Genomic DNA, 20,882 nt, shown 5'->3' with positions numbered 1-20,882 from the left:
CCACTCCTCTCTGCCTATCTCCCGCAGTTCCGATACCCCCTCCTCCTGGCCCCCTCTCTGGCGTGGAGGAGCCGACGACTAAACCGCTGCGAACAACTCCTTTAAAAAAAAAAAAAAAAAAAGCCGCATTGGAGGAGCCTGGCCGCAGGACCCCTCCTCCCTGGGCGCCCCCCACCCCTCGCCTCGCTCTCCCGCCTCTCCCCCCGCCAACCTCCACCCCCCCCCCACCTTTCCCCCGCCCCAGGCTCCCGGGCGCCCGCCTCCCTCCTTCGCGGACTGTCTCCCGACTCGCCGGCTGAGAGCCCTTTTGGACTGCGAGCGGCGGTAGCGGAGCACAGGCGGCGGCGCGGGACCTGCAGTCGCCCGGGATTCCCTCCAGGTGACGATGCTCTGGTTCTCCGGCGTCAGGGCTCTGGCTGAGCGTCCCTGCCGGCGCTCGCCCGGGATTACCTGCTGCGTCTTGCTGCTGCTCAATTGCTCGGGGGTCCCCATGTCTCTGGCTTCTTCCTTCTTGACAGGTAGGGGAGGGGTCGGGAGGGACCGACCCTCCCAGACGCTGGCTTGGTACCTGGGAGAGAAGGCGCTGACTGGCCCCGGGGACGGGAGGGTGGGGAACGAGCACCTTGGAGCCTGCTCCTCGCTGGCACATGGGGATGAAGGAAGCCCTTCGGAGTTAAGGGCTGGGAAAGCAGTGAGTAGGCTAAGGAGTGGAGAGCGGGCAGGCTGTTGACATTAATACTGTAGTGATAACGGAAATTCTTCTATTTGGATTTGAAAAGTTCCTTTATTATCTTTAGTTTTCTTCAACCTTTAGTTTTATCTCTTCTCCCGTATGCAATTAAAGGGGGAAGAAAAAAAAAACTGCATCGTTTTCCACCCATAGGCCTGCCTCACTCTATAAGGTTCCAATATAGCTTCTTTACTGGTAGTGATCTTTAAAGCACCCGCCCTCCAGACCTGGATTTAAAGCAACTATCATATTTTAAAAGGGTAATAATAGCAGGATATAATAATTATATGCTTTCAGGCAGGTGAAGACCTCAGCTGCTATTCTGAAGGACATACTTTACTGACACCTGGTGCAGAAAAGAAAATATTGAGTCTATTTCTAAGAAAAGAGGAAAGAAGATTGTATTTCGAAAAGTAATTTCAATTCAACACAATATGAGGCAGATTCATATAAAGGCCTGTTTATTGCCACAGTCCTGAATTCTGTTCAAATTTAAAATCTACCTTAATGGCCAATTTGAATTTTTTGCTTATGGGAGTGTTTGTTTAGTTAAAATGGTTTTATAAAGGAAGGGTATTATTAAAGATCCAATCAAATACTTGGAATTGTGCTTAAACCAACCATCTGAGAGCAGAAAATATATCTATGTAGCACAGGCTTTTAAAAAAACTTGTTCTAATAAAATTATTTAAAGTATGTTTTTTTCAGGGGGACTTTTTGGGGTGAATTTGATTATTTAAAACTCATTAGGGATTTTTGAAATTTGGATATAGTTTTCTCAAAAAGTATTATTATAAAAATTCTATTTTTGTAAGAAGGCCATGCAGCTAAATTTAAATAACTTTTTTTCCCTTTAGGTTCTGTTGCAAAATGTGAAAATGAAGGTGAAGTCCTCCAGATTCCATTTATCACGGACAACCCTTGTATAATGTGTGTCTGCATGGTGAGTATGGAGATCAGGTAATGGGAAATCAATTGCTCCCTCTGCAAGGTGAATCCTTTCGCTGTAATTTTATGACCAGATCTTAAAAATTGCTTTTGGTCATTACAAAACCACAGATGGCTGGTGAATTGAATTCCATTGAATTTCCAAGTTTTATGGACTTTGGCAATTTCTGTTTCATCAGGCTGGAGATGTTTATCTTTGACATCAGGTTGCAGATGTAAACTTCAGATGGACTTGGTATAGCATCACCTCAGTGGTAATTACCACTTGCCCTTCTGCTGCCGGGAATGGCTATTGCCACCAAATCATAGGTGCCACCAAACTTTCTGCTCTGATTCTATTGTCTGAGCTCAGTGTCAAAATGATAACATTTAGGTATAAAGGTCTGGGATAAGGTATGTGACAAGGGGAAAGAGAGGTTAGAGTCACAAAGCACAAACATGGGGACAAGATCTTGAGTTTTTTTGCCTCTTATATCCTAAGCTCTCAAAAACAATCTTTATATATCTGATTTGGAAGCCATAAGTCAGAAAGGATATTCTGTCCTTAGTAGAGGATGACACTTGGCTGTCAGCTGCTTAGTTAACACGAGCAGTGGCTGGTAGATTAAAAAAATGATTTGTTTCAGTTTATTTTAGCTTTATAGTAAATGATAAGATCTAATAAGTAACCACATGGGGGAGATTAAATTATATGAATAAGAATTTCTGAGCTGAAATAGCGACTCACAAAGAACATTTTTGTTTAAAAGTGTTTTACATGCCAATCACTTTTGGCAAAACTTGATTAAAAACTACACATCACAAAACCCTGTTGGAAATACATTAAGGCAGTCAAAGTCAAATGCAAAGCCCCCAAATGATAGATGACTGCTTGTTATCATATCAACATGCTGTATGCAACCAGAGAAGGGAATTTTCTCTGTTTAGGGGAAAGCCAAGCCATCTGGGTTTAAACTACCCGAAGTTTTTCACGACAATAGATGAGGTCAATGTTGTGAAATGATAAATGGGTGAAGGTGAATGTCTGTATCAAATGATTATCAGGTTCTGAAGACTAAGGAAATCAGCAGAAATAGAGGTAAAAATGCATTCCATTTCCAGAGATGATAAGTGTTGCTGCTTTAACAAAAGAGAGCTGAGAGAGGGACAATTAGGTTTGTGTTTATGAGCTGCCTTGTTAATGAATGATCTTTCACCAAAGGACCTGTTGAAAAGGAGCTTTGCATTAAATTTTGGCTCAATTGTGTATTTACAAATGTAGTGTGTCTGCCTCTGTGTGTGAGTGTGTGTGTGGTGGGGGCAGAAAGGAGATGATTTCTTTATTTCTCCTATCTACATAGTGTTAGTGAATTATTTTATCTTGATCTCGTAAGATCTCAGAAAATGGGGTAATATTTAAATAAATTTGGAACTCCACATGCAAAAATATTGTTTTTCTCCTCAGCAATATTGTTACATTTATAATGTTTAAACACAGAGTTTGGGTTTTGCAAACTTTTTCAAAATAGTATGAAAATTCTCAATACAGCATTTCCCTTTTTTGGTACTCTTGCCCTGGTGGAAATAGTACCTTTCCCCGAAAGTACAGCTTACTGCTAATAAGACCTTGCTGTTTTGAAGGTAAAGAGTGAATCTGAAGAAAAAAGATGCGTCGGTTGGAATTCTGGAGTGATATTTATATTGATTGTGTTCAGAAGGGTGGTAGGTTCATTTATATCTTTGAGTAACATTTGGAGGTATCTGCCTTCATGAGAGCTATCAGAAATCCTTTCCAAACACATAAAGTTGAGACTCGCATTCTGACTCACTAGCTTTTCAGAGGATGCCTCAAAGTTCCCCCTAGCTGAAAGGTTCAGTGATATGTTGCCATGACTTTTGCAGGGGTTTAGGATTATGGGGCCCAAGTTGTCATAGTCATTATTGTTTCCCAAACAGTTGTAGTACTTGATAAAGTTGAGTAAGGCTAGATGGGCAACTGTTTCTTTATTTGTAAGTTTCCAAGGGACCAACTGCAGTATATGAATTTCGAAGCACCTAGCTTACCGTGAGGCTAGTTGACAATTTTATATTTAGGCTGGAAGGTAGGCTTATTTAGCAAACAGATAATGTCAGAAATAACAACTAACACTTATGAAATACTTCATTTGCTGGCACTTATCGAAGACTGCGTTTCATTTAATCTTCACAAAAATTTTTTGAAGATTTTTACCCCTTCCCCCCATTTTACAGATGAGGAAACTGAGGCTAGAGGATTTAGTAGCTTGTAAAGGTCATATTTTAGTAAATAGTGGAGCTGGAACTCACTCTCACCTGCCTCTAGAGCACATTCCTATAGTCAAGTGAAACAGGCTATTTTCTAAGTTAAAGATGTGAAAAAGCAAGGAAAAAAATAGATTGTTGAGTTATTTGACTTTTTGGCATTGCTTGAGTTATTTTGCTTTTTTCTTTTGAGTCTTTTAGGAGTCCGGTTAGCTAACATTTGTTAATCACATTATATGAAAGGAAAATCTCGTTATGATTTCAGTTGACCTGCAGGGAGCTTTCGTTGTGAGCTAGTTTTATGTATGTATGTTAAGAGGGTATGTAATAGTCAAAACTGTACTTTGGATAAAGAAAATAGTCATATTTAGTTTGTGTTGGTCCAGCCTTTTGGCAGAAAGCTACCTAAAGCTGAGTATAAGCTCATATCTTATTTCATAACATGTACTTAAAAAAAAGCTAACCTCAACATATGCTTAAAAAAGACGTAAAATGTTACAGTTGAGAGGAAATAGGTGGCACAAAGTCCTGCATATAATTACAGTGTAAAAGCTAGAAAAATCCCACAGAATCAACTTGGCCTGATTTAAACTTTTAAGCTCCGAAATGTTTCAAAGGTGTAATGAACTCATTTCTGTGGGAATTTTGAGGATGACAGCTGATGCAGTGGCCACGGCGAGCAGAACTGAATAATTTTATTCTCATTTATCCTTGTCTGCTTGGACCTCCTCTTGCCAGCATCAGTTGTGGTCCAAGAATAACCAGTTTGTCAGCTGCTGATGGATATTATTTTAAAGTGTGTGGGTTCAACTGTTCAAGGGGGAAGGTGAGAAGTTGGACTATTGTCCTGAAATCTAGGGAAGCGGGTAGACAGTTTGGATTAAAGATGCAAGCGCTTCATTGTTCAGTTAGAAAGCAAAGCACAGCTTTTCCTCGTCTTACAAAATGGTCTTTTGTGGGGCTGGGGAAGGAAGGCCAGACTTATTGCTGTTTTGTGTGGTGTTTTTTCCCTTTCTTGCTAGAATTATTTTTCCCGTAATGCCTAGAAAAACATTGGTGCCTTACGTGAAGTACAGCTGATAGGAGCCAGTCCGTCTCAACTGATGAATCGAAAGTGGTCCTCTGGATCTTTTGGGCATCCCCAAATCTATGCAGTGAACCTGAGGATGTGGTACCCCTGCTTCTCACCCCTTTTCCACCTAACCATAACATAGAAGGGAATGGCAAAAGCCAGTGAGTTCGGCCCAGTACTGGAAACCTGAGAAAACTTGGGAGGCTGGGACTCAGAAAACAGAAGTCAGTCCGAGCTTAGTTTGGCATACATTTTGTTCAGCAAAAAACATTATTCTGAGGTTTAAATTTCCTCTTTTAAATCCAGAGGTGCAATTTAGAAATGGACCCTCTGCTCATAAAAAACAACGTGAAATTTGGTGTTTCAAGAAGTGGGGCTCCACCTTGCTTGGAGCCAACCAAGGGGTGCAAACAGAGGGGGCTTTGTCTGCTGTCTTCTACTTTTAATCACAGAATCCTCTGTCACTAAACAAGTAGCTACCAGCATCTTTGATTCTCCAGGGTACTTTATCTCTATAAAAGCTTCATGTTTTTTATTGTTCAAATTAACTGGCTGGAGAATAGTTATCTATTAACTGAACAAGTGTAAGGCACGTGTTTGAGGATGAGGGAGACAGCAGTGCATCAGGATTCAATTCATGTATGTCTGCGTGTGTGTGTGTGTGTGAGAGAGAGAGAGAAAGAGAAAGAGAGAGGTGGAGAGAGGGAGAATGGGGAGGGTGAAGGAAGGAGGGAGGCAGGGGAAATATAAAGTAGTCTTGATGTGTTCAGAGAGCTATGCTCCATACATGCACATATGAATAGGTTGCTACAATTTTTTGAAAATTATTTTTTTTCATTTTTAGACTGGATATTGGATGCTCACTAAGACAATGATCAGGGTTTATTTATTTATGTGTTAATATATTTATTTATTTTTATTTATACTCTGTTTAGAAGGTGGTATGACCAATTGCCTTCCCATAGAATAAGGTATTCAATAGAGTTTTAGGAAAGGGTAACTAATTTAGTTAGAGAAGACTCTTGAGAGTCCCCTGGACTGCAAGGAGATCCAACCAGTCCATCCTAAAGGAAATCAATCTTGAATATTCATTGGAAGGACTGATGCTGAAGCCGAAACTGCAATACTTTGGCTACCTGTAGCGACCCTGATACTGGGAGAGATTGAAGGCAGGAGGAGAAGGGGATGACAGAGGATGAGATGGTTGGATGGCATCACCAACTCTATGGACATGAGTCAGCAAGCTCCAGGAGTTGTTGATGGACAGGGAAGCCTGGTGTGCTGCAGTCCAGGGGGTTGCAAAGAGTCTGACACGACTGAGCGACTGAACTGAACTAATTTACAGCATTTTACTGATAAATTTGCCAATACCAGCTCATAGACGATTATTATCATTAGCGCTTTCTTGAGGCTCATGGAAGTGGAGCAGATGCCCTGAAGTTATATAGTTACTAAGAAACAGACCTGTGATGTGAAAACAGTGTTTTCTCTGCTAAACCAACTTGCTTTTGCATGTTGTTTACTATTTCCAAATGTCTACAGATCCCTCCAAGGGCTTCAGAGAGTTATCTCAACCTCTGCAAAGCTGACATAGGCTCACTCTAGGGAGTAGTTAGAGTGATTTTGTCTTATAACACAAACCAAGTCTGGGCTTGGAGGGCCCTTCAGAGGAAGATGCAGTGCAGGCAGCTATTGGCTCGTATCATATCATTTTGGCAAAGTGCTTTAGCCCTGGCATCAGACAGGCCTGGGTTCCAATACTGGCTCTCTTGTTGTTTAATTGCTAAGTGATGTCCAACTCTTTTGCGACCCCATGGGCTGTAGCCCACCAGGCTTTTCTGTCCATGGGATTTCCCAGACAAGAATACAGGAGAGGGTTGCCATTTTCTTCTCCTGGAGATCTTCCCGACCCAGTAATTGAACCCTTGTCTCCTGCATTGGCAGGTGGATTCCTTACCACTGAGCCAGCTGGGGAGCCTGGTTCAGTCACTTACTGCTGGTGAACTCAGGAAAGTTTTTTCACCTTTCTAAGCCTCCGTTTCCTTATCTGTAGAGTGGGATGGCTGTCATTAACAAACTCATAGACTTGCTGTGAGAACTAAATGAGATAGAACATTTAAGACTTGGTCCAAAGCTTGGCATTAAGTCAGAACGATTCATTATTGTTATTGTTGATGATGATGTTAATGTTTAAATTCTTATTTCCTCACATGGAATTAGAGGCAAATGTTCATCAGAAAAGAGAGAAAAGGGAGAACTTCACTGGTGGTCCAATGACTAGACTCTGGGCTCCCAATGTAGGGAGCCCAGGTTCTATCCCTGGTCAGGGAACTAGATGCCACATGCTGCAACTAAGAGCTGGCATGCCGCAAGGAAGATCGAAGATCTCGTGTGCTTCAACTGAGACCCAGTGCGGCCAAATAAATAAATAAATATTCTTTAAAAAAAAAAGAAAGAAACCCTATGGGCTCATTAAAAAAGAAGGAAAGAAAAGGGAGGAGAAGGAAAGCTGATGGAGAAGAGACCTAGGGATAATGATGCCAAGCCCACCCATCGTTATGAATGGAGAGGACTAGGTCAGTAACATTTTGTGGGGTTTTCTGTCCCTCCAGACTTGGACTAGGTTGATCTGAGCTGCTTTCTTATTGGTCCAGTGGTCTGTGAGCCCTGCTGTAAGTTTTCCCCTTGCTCTCCATTAAACACTAAAAAAACTTTCCATGGAAGAGGGGCCTCGTTTTTCTGCAGAATATTTACATCTCTATGCCTGTGGGGTCACCTTCACTTGTACTTTTATTGGCAGAGGGATAGGGTAGGGACTCAGGAGCGTTGTAATTCTGGAAAAACTGCCTAGTGGTCTGGCATCATGGTGATTTTCCTGGACCGCCTTGTGCAAGTCTCTCAACCCTGTTCCAGACCTGAGTAGGGTTTGCTGCCTACTTACTTGTGTGCTCCCCTGCCCCATTCCCATCCCATTTTAAACATGCTTTCTTTTCGTTTCAAGGCACCAGTCTTCATACTGTGCGCCGCCAGTAAACTGTGTTTTAAGTGGGGAAAGGGCTGGGGAAAGAGAGCCCTTCTCCAGATGAGGATTCAGATATAGTGAGGGCAGGAGAACAGGACGTCATAGGAAAAATCAGGCAACACAAAGCGATGGAAAATAAACCAGTTAATACAAATTCATTGAATAAACAAAAGATATCAGTTTCTTGCACCCTCTTCTATGGCACTTGGGTCCAACTGATAGTCTGTTAAATCCTTTATGCTATAAAAGAATACTAGTAACATCACCTTTCATGGCACCAAGAGGTCAAGTGTGCTTGTTGAACTTAGTTAAGATCAGCAAAATGAGCTGGGTGTATATTTTCAGACCTCTTGATTCCCAGTTCTAGTTCTATAAAACATCACTCAAAGCGCTAGGGATAACAGGTTATAAATGCAGTAATATTATTCTTTCTTCCTTCTCTTCACACTTCGTTCTCCCGTTCCTTTCTTGCCTTTTCTGTGTTTGAAGCATTGTGCTGGTTGGGCACCTTGGGGGGTGCAGACCAATAGTACAGGTTCTTGCCCACAGTGGAATGGAAAAGAAAAACGCAGGCATGGATAAGTTTTATAGAAGTGCCAGAAAAACACTCTGCTAGGCTCAAACCCAAGTACTAAGGGAACTGTAGACGAATTCTGATTGGATTATCTGGGACCTTGATGGGCAGAGAGAAGATAGTCTGGGCAAAGCATGATTGGAGCAAAGGCACAGAAGAGCGTGTGCTTGGGAATTGTGAAGACTGAGGAGTCCAGTGTGCCCTGTGTACCCAAAGCTCTGATGGAAGCTGGAGTCAGAAGGCTTGGTGAGAAGCATCGAGGGGAGGACATTGAGTGCAATAACAAGGAGCTCAGTTCCACTTGTGGAGTTGTGGGAGCCATTTCATATTTTGGCTCACCCACATGACACAGTAAGATGTGCTGTGTATAAATTCCTCTAGAAGCTTTTGTGAGAGCTGTGTAGAGTGTGGAGAGGCCAGAGTTTGGACAACAGGCACCAGAAAAAACACAGTAGTTAAAATGCGGTAGTCATTACAGTGGGATGATGTGCTAGTGCGTCTCTGTGGCAGTCACTTTGCTCATCACTTGGTGTGTCTGGAGCAGCTCTCGGTGCTGCTATTTGAATAGAATGGTTTACTTCCAGACCTCACTCTCAAAATTCCGTTTTGAGGCCATCTCTCCTCCTGCCCACAGTGATGCCTTGCTCTGCACTGTTGCTTGACCCATTTGGCAAATTATTTAGTTTGACAGATACTATTACGGTAGTATGTATTCTCAGTGGTAGCACACATTTTCTACAACAATCAAAATTGTACGGCCCACCTTAAAGCAAGTGTGCCCCTGTGCCAGGACCCGCAGACTTGCAGAGGAGTTTCAGAGCCCAAGTTAATGTGCTGAGTCACTTCAGTCATGTCTGACTCTTTGTGACTCTGTGGACTGTAGCCCACAAGGCTCCTCTGTCTATGGGAATCTCCAGGCAAGAATACTGGAGTGGATTGCCATTCCCCTCTCCAGGGGAATCTTCCCGACCTAGGGATTGAACCCACATTCTCTTATGTTTCCTGCTTTGGCAGGTGGGTTCTTTACCGCTAGTGACACCTAGGAAGCTGTTGATAGAACTTGGCAATAAAATAAATGGCAAAGATGAGAAATGGGGTGGATTGAAGGGAATTTTGAGAATTCTAGCCAATGTTACGCACAATGTAGGAAGAGAAGAGGTCATGGATGTGGATGGGAGATAATAAGTTTAGAACTGAAGTGGGCTTGAAGACCTTCCAATTAGGAAAACCTAGTCGACTTCACTTTCACTCTTCACTTTCATGCATTGGAGAAGGAAATGGCAACCCACTCCAGTGTTCTTGCCTTGAGAATCCCAGGGACGGGGGAGCCTGGTGGGCTGCTGTCTATGGGGTCACACAGAGTCGGACATGACTGAAGCCACTTAGCAGCAGCAGCAGCAGCAGCAGCAGGCTCTTCAAAATGTGGATCTTGATAGTAATAGAGACATCAAGACTAGAAACCAATGTGTTAACTGTTTGCACTGAAATAAATTTCAGAACTTTGGGGATAAATTATTTGTCTTTGGAAGGGGTCTAAATTGAGATTTCAAGAAATTAGCCTATAATAGTAAATAGAAGAAGGGCTATATTTAAAAGAAGGTTAGGAAGGGAGAAGCCAACAACAGAGACTGAGGTATAGTTACAAAAGGAGAACCAGCAAAGTACAGACCAAGGCAGATGTTTGAAGAAGAGGAAGATCAGTGGTATTAGATCTTTCAGAGTTAGACTGGACCTTCTGGGAGAACATCAAGGATGGAACTTTCTCATCATCATCTTGAACTATTTGAAACAAACACAATGGTGTCCAGGTCCATAGGACCTGTTGCTCATTTTCCCATGGAATAGAATTGATCATAGATGGAATTTGGTGGAACCCGGTTTGAGAGAAATACTAAGATTGCTGTAGGGATTTTGAAAATTTAGTGCAAAAATCACACATTTTCTGAATGTAAAGGTCTCAGCAAAAGTGAGTAAATACCACATGACATTTTCAAAGGTCCCCAAACAAAACTAATTTCATGAATAAAAATAATAGACTTTGGAAGTGTCTTTGGAATGTTTCTATAGTTACGTGCAAAATGGACAAAGCCACATGGAGGCATTTCTTATTATGAATGAGAGCAACAATATCAAAGAAGTTGGCTAACATAAAATCTTACCATTATAAACTTTCAAGTTTGCTCTATGAAACTGTTAATGGTGCTTTAAAAATATTATGATATAATTTAATGCTTTAGTTACATCTTCAGGAAAAATATTTTCTTTTTTCACTAAATTTTTGATGTCTGTTTCATCACTGAAGGAGACCTGTGGAACGGCAGCCTTGGTGTCTTAAATTATGGGTTCAAGTCTCCCCAGGGCCACCTTGTAGCTGTGCATAACTGGGCAGCCACCTTGGTCTCCCTGAGCCTTAGCTGTGGGTGCTGAGCCAGTCACAGTGGTATGTCTGCCCTTTGGCTTCATTTCTAAAGAGGAATCGTAGTGGAGACCCCACCTGTGGGCTGTAGCCATTGACTGAGACGATGTGTATGGGTTAAATGCACTAGTGTTTGTGAAAGACCTTTGTAAACAGTGTAAGTGGAACTACTGTTATTAAGAGCGAGAACTTGAATAGAAGACAGTGAAAGTGTATGCTATAAACCAGTTTTTAGCACATACTTTAGTGAGTATATTTTTTAGCAATGATAGTGTAGTGACTCCTATATCTCCTTTAATAGTTGTACAGCTTTGTGTGAGTTGCCTAATATTTCTGTATCTTGACATCTTTATTTTCATCATAGGGCTTTTGTCAGAATTGTGAGTCTAAACATCTCTTAAGTCAAGATTCTTAAAACAGGGTCTGGAAACGTGGTAAGCACTTCTGAAATGATAGCCCCAGCCTGCCAATGCAGGAGACGTAAGAGACATGAGTGGGTTCCATCCCTGGGTGGGAAAGATCCCTTGGAGGAGGGCACAGCAACCCACTCCAGTATTCTTGCCTGGAGAATTCCCATGGACAGAGGAGCTTGGCTTACTACAGTCTATGGTTTTGCAAAGAGTCAGACATGACTGAAGTGACTTAGTACACACGCACACATGCCACCATCTAAACGCTATGCAATTGCTGCCTATCCCAGACTTCTAAGAAGTGCTTAAATAGATGACTACAAGGCTTCTAAATCTTCTAAGAAATGATTAACTGGACTACTGCCTTTATTTTAGTGTATGGCCAGTTCCTATGATGTGTTTACTCTGAACTTCTATCAGGGCAGATGATGGAACTTTAGTAGAGGTGACTGCTATCTTTTCTGTAAAAGATAGAAAACCTGGGAAATGTTTGGGGCTTAGCAAGATGGCTGCTTCTCTGCTCCTCATTTTCAAAAGTCTACCTGTTTAGTGTTCATCTCCTGATGGCTAATCGAAACCTTGCTTTCACAGTGAGGCCGACCTGTCCTTTGTGGCACTGCCGTTGAATGAGGAAGTGGAAGGTGGGAGGCAGAAATGTAAAACTAATCACTGAACGGAGCCACTGAGACTGATGCTTCAGAATCCTCTCCCTTTTATTAAATTTATTTATGTTTTTAAAAAATCTGATAATTTTGTATGCTTAAATTTTTAGTTTTGGCTGAGAGGCATGGCTTGTGGGATTTTAGTTCCCCAGCCAGGGTTTGAACCCATGCCCTCGGTAGTGAAAGTACAGATTCCTAACCACTGCACCACCAGGCAGTTCTCCCGCTTTTGAAACGTGCAGAGCTCTGCTGTCTGCCCAGCCCCAGTCACTCCGGCTGCTCACGGTGTAGCAGGTGATCCCGCATTAACTGATGTGACTGGATTTGGACTTGCAGACCCTCCACATTCATGGAGCGTTGTGTGCTTTTGACCCGCTGTCTCATCGACTCTTCTAAGAATCTGCCTCTTCTCTTTGAGAGCATGTTCTGTGTAGTAATGTATGTGGTTAACTTGGGCAGATTTATCTTAGGAGATGAGGTCTTCAAGTGTAAGAACCTTGTCCCCTCATCTCTGGAAGCCCCAAAGCTTCAGCGAGAGGTCCGTAACCTTGGGACTTGAGTGGGAGTCAGGCTGGAGTTTCCTGTTTATAATTTGGGTTGTTAACACTTGGGATTGCTACCCCCCAGAATGGAACTCCAAGTTCCAAAACAGGATTCTCCCAGTGAGTTTGTCACAGAAGTTCAACCCCGTCTATAAAAGACATCCTAAATAATCATTGCAAAAACACTTTTTTTCTTCCTTTGAAAGGAATGTACTCCCATTTGAGAACTAAAGTCATATAGACATTAAGTCCTGCTTTTACTTGTGACAAAAGAAACATTCTCTCTTATAGAAATACCTTGCTGCCTTGTAGGCGACAATGCAGGAGGTGCCTGAGAGGGGAGGATCCAGGATTATCTCAGTTCTGTTTTCAAAAATCACAGTGAAAAATGCCTTGGACCCCCTTGGCTGCCATTCCCATCATTCCCTCCCCCTTCACTGAGCCTAACTCCGAAACCGGGACACAAGCCTCAGTGTTTATATTAGGTTTTGGATGTTAGCTCCCTTGGCTTCTGGGAGCCGACTCTGTTGAAAATTATGTTTTTCTTTTAAGGACAAAGGCCTTATTGTATGTACACGTTGTGCAGTGTAATGAGTTTTCTGTTTTTTTTTTTTTTTTTAATGTTAGGTAATGGGCGGGACTAACCCAGATCTGGCAAATGAGAAGTTCAAAGGTCTATACCCTGAGTGGCAATTTGAAGGTTTCACGCAGGTAACTCAACCAGAGAAAGTGAGAGGGAGGGACAAGTTGCATCTTCCCTGACTAGAGCATGTCCCCTGAATGCCCTGCTTTGATGGAATAACCATAAACCGGCTGTGGGAGAGGACCAGCAACATAAGTGATGATACCCCAGGGACACTTCAAAGAGAATGACAGTGACTGTAAAAATCACGGAGATAACTATCCTCACATTTTCACTTATAAAAGCACGCGTTTCCAAAATAACTCTTGTACTCTTGGTCAAGTAAATAGGTTTTGGCCAGATGATTTTTTCATGGCCACAAAGGCTGCAGGCGTAGGCTGAGCATCTTATTTTGAGATGCCGTGCAGTGGGCTCTCTGGTTGTGCTGCTGGCCTCTGCAGCTGTGGGTGACCTCAGAAAACTATTTCCAGGAGAGGTGGAGCTGGTGCTCTGAAAGGAGGCAGGAAAATTAGGAGGCCCGAAACTGTTTTTACATTTATTTGGGTCTCACTGAGAGGCATTTTTAGCATCTTTGTCTTAATTTTTTTTCCTTCTCTCTATGTAAAAAAAAATTTTTGGAACCTTTCCTCTCAGGTTCCTCTTGGAGGCAGATCTGCAGACTATAGCATTAGCAATAAGGTTCCTTTCCCTCCTCACTGCTTTCCTTTTAGTGAGTAAAGCAACGACATTTGCATTCTTTTCTGTATTTATTCCTAGAACTTCTTACTAAAAAATATTGGGGGATTCCGTTTCCATTTTATTTTCTAATTGAACAGACCTGTTTGAGGTAAGTTATGACAACTGCTTCCTCTAGGTTTAGAGAGCAGGGCTGCATCTGGTCAGTGTCTTGTGGGACTTGCCACTTCTGCCTCAGGAGAGCCTTGCTGTGCTGTTTGACTGTCTGTGGGCTTCCCAGGTGGCATAAGTAGTAAAAACCTGCCAGCCAGTGCAGGAGACGTAAGAGACATGGGTTCAGTCCCTGGTTTGGGAAGATCCCCTGGAGGAGGGCATGGCAACCCACTCCAGTATTCTTGCCTGGAGAGTCCCATGGACAAAGGAGCCTGTGGGCTACAGTCCTTAGGGCTGCAAAGAGTCAGACACAACTGAAGTGACTTAGCACACATGCGCTGCCCCGGTACCTCTCAGAAATTCATGAATTCTAGAGGCTCTCAGCCTGCTGGGTCTCTCCTGGGTTGTGGATTTATAGAGTGAAAGCTGTAGCATCAGGACATTCACATCCCGGTGTTTCTAGGTCTCAGGGGGATGCTGTTTTCCTGAATGGGAAGACTAATCAGATATTCTCCCACTTGAGAGCTGCTATGCCATGTTCCTGGGTTTATGCTCCTTGAGGGAATCGGGCCTGTTAGAATTGAGATGAGGCGATTTCCTGTTTTCAAGCATGTGTGAATCAGGGGTTCCAGTACCCAGTGGTACCCACCAGAGCTCAACTTGCAGTCTCATTAGCACAATAGGTGAGCACCCAGACGGAAATTCCTTTCCCTTAAGAGGTGACTCAGTCAGAGTCTGGGGAATAGTTGGATGGCAGGGAAGGGGGCAGGAGCCTACTTTATGGGTAGGTGTCTTTAATTAGTTCCAAAGTGGCGTCTGCTGGAGGAACTGGCGCTTCTTCCTTCCCCCTAGGATAAGCACGTACCAGGTAGCAGTGACCTCCTTTCTCTTGTGTGCGTGTAGGGAACTAGTTGGGATTTATTAAAATATGTGATTTTTTTTTTTTTTTCTGTTTCGTAAAAGCTGTACACTGGGCAAAGGCAAAGAGACATTTGATTAAAGTACTTTACACACCACTTGGGGGCCAAGTTATAGAAACAGCTTCCAGATTTTGGGTATTTGGTGTTGACCTATCAAAACAACAATTTCTTACAGTTCGACCTAATATGTACTTTAAGCACCTCGAGAATTTTTCACTGGAGATACTTATCCTGGCAGGTTATTTTGGTGTATCTTAATGAGGGGACCTTTAAATTCAGGGTGAACTGACACTGGTTTCACAAACTAAAAATAAAATGTGTTGATATGGTAAAACATAACCCCTCTTCATCTCTGAGCCCCCGGCTCTGAATTAATGGGTTCTCCTGCACATCCTCAGGATGCCTCTGATGGTGGAGGGGGAGGGGAAGGGAGGAAACAACATTCACCTTGGTACCAAGGAGAGGGGCACATGGTGACCTGCAGGAAACATGGGAACCGAACTGCAGGACTGAAGTAGGAGAATGATTGATGGTTATTAAACACAGCACATATGTACTGAGCATTTATGTTAATAATGGCCTGAGGCGTTGTGAGATTGGAAAAAAAAAAACTTTTTTCCTGCATGAACGAAAGAGATTAAATTATGTTCCAGATAGTTTTGAAGTTAGATCTCTTTTATTGCTTTCAAGTTCTTTGAAAATTGAAGAACTCATACAGGCCATAGATATTAACTCTTGGTTGGAGTATCTGATTAATCAGAACAAATTATTCTTTGACTGTGCTGGATGACATATGTGTATGCTGCTGTTGCTGCTGCTAAGTTGCTTCAGTCATGTCCGACTCTGTGCGACCCCACAGATGGCAGCCCACCAGGCTCTCCCATCCCTGGGATTCTCCAGGCAAGAACACTGGAATGGGTTGCCATTTCCTTCTCCAATGCATGAAAGTGAAAAGTGAAAGTGAAGTCGCTCGGTCATATCTAACTCTTCGTGACCCCATGGACTGCAGCCCACCAGGCTCCTCTGTCCATGGGATTTTCCAGGCAAGAGTACTGGAGTGGGTTGCCATCGCCTTCTCCAGACATATGTGTATGCTGCATGTAAATATGTATTGTACATGTAGGCATTTGATGTAAAGCTTGGGTCATGTATTTAGTTTGCAATGACTTTTTCTCATGAGAGAGTCTCAAATAAAAGTGTGAAAATGTGATTGAATCAGAGGTTGCATGTATGTTGGGAGAGACCCTTAGAGCAGAGCTTTGCGCGCTGGTGGCTAAGGACTCACAGTTGCGTCCTCATCACTGGCAGCCTCTCCTCCCTCCTTGCCTGCCCACTGCAGTCTGATGACTTGTCTTCTCTCACACAGTTATAGGCCATTAACAGGTCAGTGGTAAGAATTCTCCCACCTGGGCCCCAGCAGAGGTGACTCTCAGTTTTAATGAACATGAGAATCCCCCAGGGAGCTTGTTAAAAATGCAGATTCTAAGGTTCTATTCCAGAGATTCTGACTCAATACATCTGACAGAGATCAAAGAATCTCCATTTTTTAAATTGCTATTACTATCAGCATCACCATCTTTTTTGTTTTTTTTTTTTAAGAATCTCCATTTTTAATAACCTCATCCAGCGACTCCACGCAGGAGCCAGTATTTGAAAAACCTCCCATCTGAGGTTAGGAGAAAGAGAAGGAAATATGAATATAACCATGAATATAGGTCAGTTCCCCAATGAAGCAACATGTTCTCTAGTGGTCAGGTACATTTGAGATTCTGTTATTGGTACCAAACTTATCCACAGGTCAACTCATTTACATACGTTATTTTTATGGACCTTTGCAGTTATCTTGTACATCAGCCGTCTTTACTGATGTGCTACTTTTTTCTCTTTGTATCATCTCCTCTCTCAAGCCTCCTCTAGTCACTTGATCAGAACTAGTCACTTGTTCTTTGAAGCCTCATGTTGATTTCTCATATTATAATCCTTATTCCTGCCTACCCTGAAGTTTCAGTAATTATTCACATGGCTGTTTCCCTACTGGACTCTAGGCTTCTTTAGGGCAGAAATAGTGTCTGATTCTCACCATCACTGAAAACATTTTGCATGGCACCTTGCATTCTCTAAGTCTCAATTACTATTTTATGAATCAATACCATGTTCTTAAATTGGGGATAGCCTGACCTTCATCTTCCTCAAAGCCACCCTGTGAAGGAGAGAAGGCTTTCTCAAGAAACCTGTTTCACAGTTGAGACAACGAAGGCTCAGAAAAGTGAAACAAGACAAAGCTCACACCGCTAATCAGTGAGAGTCAGGGCTACAATTCAAGTATGGGAATCGAGACCCATCCTGGGTAGACTCCACAGAGATGTCTCTCAGAATGCTTCCTGACCACAGGGGTTGAGAAAGCACCCCAAGGGGGCTAGTGAGAGAGACCCAGGAACTAACTTCCCTGGGAATTATGTTTTTAACAGTCCTTGTAGTCCAGTGAGGTAGACACTGGCGCCTTTGGGTGGGACAGGCTGACCCTCTGGGTTGCTGCCAGCCTTCTCATGAGGCGGATTCCCACAGGAATACACTCTGTTTCCTGTGGTCTTTCTGTGATGGGCAGCAGCTGCAGGGTGAAGCTGATATGACGTTTGTTTGTTTCTTCTCCAGCCTGAGTCAACTAGATGTAGCAATTTGACAAAACAGCCAGGGTTTTATGACAGACTTGCTGGGATCCAGCAGCATCTGGAGGAGCCAGAGGCAAGCTGTAAGAGCTGAGGGCCAGGTGAAGCAGGATTTAGAGGTGTTCCCCACCCCCACTCCTTCCATTTTCAAACTCTGTAACGGGAGCTATTTCCTTCTGATGGCAGCTTCCGCCCAGCAGGTCCCTTCCTCATCAGGAACAGACCCATTCTGAGAAATGTTTGTTCTTTCCGCTCTGTTGATGGCACCCAGTTTCTGCCCACACTTTCCTCTCCCTGATCAAGGAGAGTAAAAAGTCAAGCTGACAGGTTCTGATTCGTGTTACCTTCACATAATTCTGGTCATGTTGCTATTTTACATACTTTTAATGAGAATCCCTTTTTTAAAAAAAACTTTAAATTAGTCCGGCCTTCTATTGTTCCAGGGTTCCACCCTTATCATTTCCATCTTTATTATTTTTTTAACCATGTTATTTTCTTTCTCTGTTATTAGCCTAGCGTTTCCATGATGTCACCACTCTCCAAGTTTTGTGTCTTGTTTTTCTCAGTTTCAGTTTTTAATTCTTGGTTCCAGCCCAATAATGAAATACATAAACAATTACAGTGGGGTGGTGGTGCTTCCTGCACACCCCACGTGGACCAGACAGTTGAGGGATGGACTGTCCAGTGGGGAGCTCTCTGACATCAACTGAGTTGGAAGAGTCAGTGGAGGCCAGAGGAGAGCCGTTTGTGATAATGATGAAGTGGTCGAGAAAAAGATGGCTGGGAATAACTGAAGCACTAGCTAGAGCAGTGTCAAACACCCAGGTAGGGGTTTAGTAAATATTATTCACTAATGATGGTGTGCTGATATCATTTAACCTGGTGGACAGAATGCCCAGGGGAATGTTGACGGCCTTCAAGTATGTGGGAAGAAATACGATGTTGAAAGGACAGAGAGGAGTACAAATCTCAAAGTTGCAACATATCCTCAGCTCCAGCTTCTCCGCCGGCTGCTCTCTGCTTCTTGCTCACTTTCAGAATGCACTCCAAGGTGGTTCTGGGGTCTTGGCTTCCCTGCTTCTTGGCCAGTGCCTGCCTGTGAGCGCAAGCCACTTCCCTAGATCCCTGAGTCCTAGTTATCCTGCCGTAGATGAGATCACTCATACTCCCAGCTCTGAGCCATGTTTGTTAGGATCAGAAATTGAAAGCAGGGTTTGACTATGGGCTCTGTTCTTTCCAGGGATTTGATTTTAGATCTTAGTTCAACTGAGAAGAAAAACCTAAAATGGCGGGTTTTCCTTTTCCTTTTCAAGTCCTAGGGGTTTAATGTTCTCTTACTCCCAAACTCATCTCTAACACTTGCCTAGCGTTTGGTTACTGGTCTCTGTTGGGTCCTAGCTCCCTTAGGACACAGGTTCTAGACCTTTTCCTTGGTGTTCTTAGATCTTCTAGGCAATCAGCATTTTCCTGAGCTAGAGTCTGTTCCCTCGGAGAAGTAGCTTGGCAGGCATGGTAGTTATTAGCACTAGGGTAAGGAGTGGCTGGAGAAGGCAATGGCACCCCACTCCAGTACTCTTGCCTGGAAAATCCCATGGACAGAGGAGCCTGGTGGGATGCAGTGCACGGGGTCGCTAAGAGTCGGACATGACTGAGCGACTTCACTTTCACTTTTCACTTTCATGCATTGAAGACGGAAATGGCAACCCACTCCAGTGTTCTTGCCTGGAGAATCCCAGGGATGGGGGAGCCTGGTGGGCTGCCATCTATGGGGTCGCACAGAGTCGGACACAACTGAAGTGCTTTAGCAGAAGCAGCAGCAAGGAGTGGCCAGCAGTAGCTCTCTCATGAGCCTTAAATAGCCACACTGACAGCTGTGCTGAGGCATCTTGGTTGGTAGGTATCTGACATAGTGGCAGGTGCTGAGAGAAAGTGACCTCTGGTGGTCACTGGGTTAATACAATAGTCTGAACCAGTGATCTTATACGGTCATGGGCCTTAGTGCCTGAGGGGTGTGTGTGTGTGTGTGCACATGCATGTGTGTATAAAGACTCACACATATAGAGTTCTCTATGGGTTTATAAGAATTATGTTGATTTGGCTACTCTTTCTTAGACCTTTTTATCCTGGGTCTTCCTTATCTTGTTGAACTTTATATATTGGAGGGCCCCAGGATTTGATCAAAACATTCTCTCTGTTTATACTCCTTCCCTAGGTGATTTTTATATAAATTCATGGCTTAAAAACATCTATATGCTGAAAGTTCCCACATTTGTGATCCTAGCTCCCTTACCCCTCAAGGCATGCATGCATGCTAGGTTGCTTCAATCACGTCCAACACTTTGCTACCCTGTGGACTGTAGCCTGCCAGGCTCCTCTGTCCATGGGATTCTCCAGGCAAGAATACTGGAGTGGGCTGCCATGCCCTCCTCCAGGGGATCTTCCTGATCTTCCAGGGGATCTTCCTGACCCAGGGATTGAACCTGCATCTCTGCAACTCCTGCATTGCAGGTGGATTCTTTTACAGCTGAGCCACTGGGAAAGCCCTGACCCCTCAAGGGTAGGCTTATAAATTCAAATGCCTACTCGGCCTCTCCACGTAGATGCTAGGAAGCATCTCAGACTTAAAATGGCCCAAGCAGAGATTTCATTTTCCACCTCTCCTCCAAATCCCGTTTCTTCCAGCCGGCAGTATCAGTTGCACTGGTCCATCTTTTCAGGGATCAACCATGATGTCCTGAGTTCATTTTTCTCTTATATCATATGTTCGATCTACTAGCATATCTTGATGGCAAAACCTTGACAATGTATCTGATAATTCCTATCTTCATGATCACTTTTGCCTCTGGACAATACATTATCAGGCAGTGGCCATTGAAACGTATACATCCAATTATTTTTGACCTATTTACAAAAATTCCCCCAGTGATTTCTCATCTGACTTGGACTGCAGTCTGAAGTCTAACTACAAGGCCTGCAGGATCTGCCTTCTGATGCTGTCCCTGACTCTACCTCCCAGAGCATCCTCCTCTTTTGGTCTGCTACTCTTGCATGATCTCCAGCTCCCTCTTAAAAAGGGTGTCTGCTCTTTCCCGTCCCCGGAACACACTTATCCAATATATTTGTTGTTGTTGTTCAGTCACTAAGTCCTGTCTGACTCTTTTGCAACCCCATGGACTGTAGCCCTCCAGGC

The 20,882-nt window shown here is 43.4% G+C and overlaps 1 protein-coding gene across 2 annotated transcripts in view; it reads left to right on the top strand.

Annotated features, from left to right (window-relative positions):
- Positions 1 to 309: 309 nt before the first annotated feature.
- The window catches only part of BMPER (BMP binding endothelial regulator), a 252,730-nt gene continuing 232,157 nt past the window's right edge, over positions 310 to 20,882 (top strand). Inside the window, exons 1-2 of one of the 2 annotated variants that reach the window (XM_059885635.1) lie at positions 310 to 518; positions 1,588 to 1,673. In XM_059885635.1, the coding sequence (XP_059741618.1) occupies positions 386 to 518; positions 1,588 to 1,673 (219 nt within the window). In that variant the 5' untranslated portion in view covers positions 310 to 385. 2 annotated transcript variants of the gene reach the window in all.

This window comes from Bos taurus, chromosome 4, assembly GCF_002263795.3.
Source record: "Bos taurus isolate L1 Dominette 01449 registration number 42190680 breed Hereford chromosome 4, ARS-UCD2.0, whole genome shotgun sequence".
In the NCBI taxonomy this organism is placed as follows: Eukaryota; Metazoa; Chordata; class Mammalia; order Artiodactyla; family Bovidae; genus Bos; species Bos taurus.
This window is presented reverse-complemented; position numbering and strand designations above follow the sequence as displayed.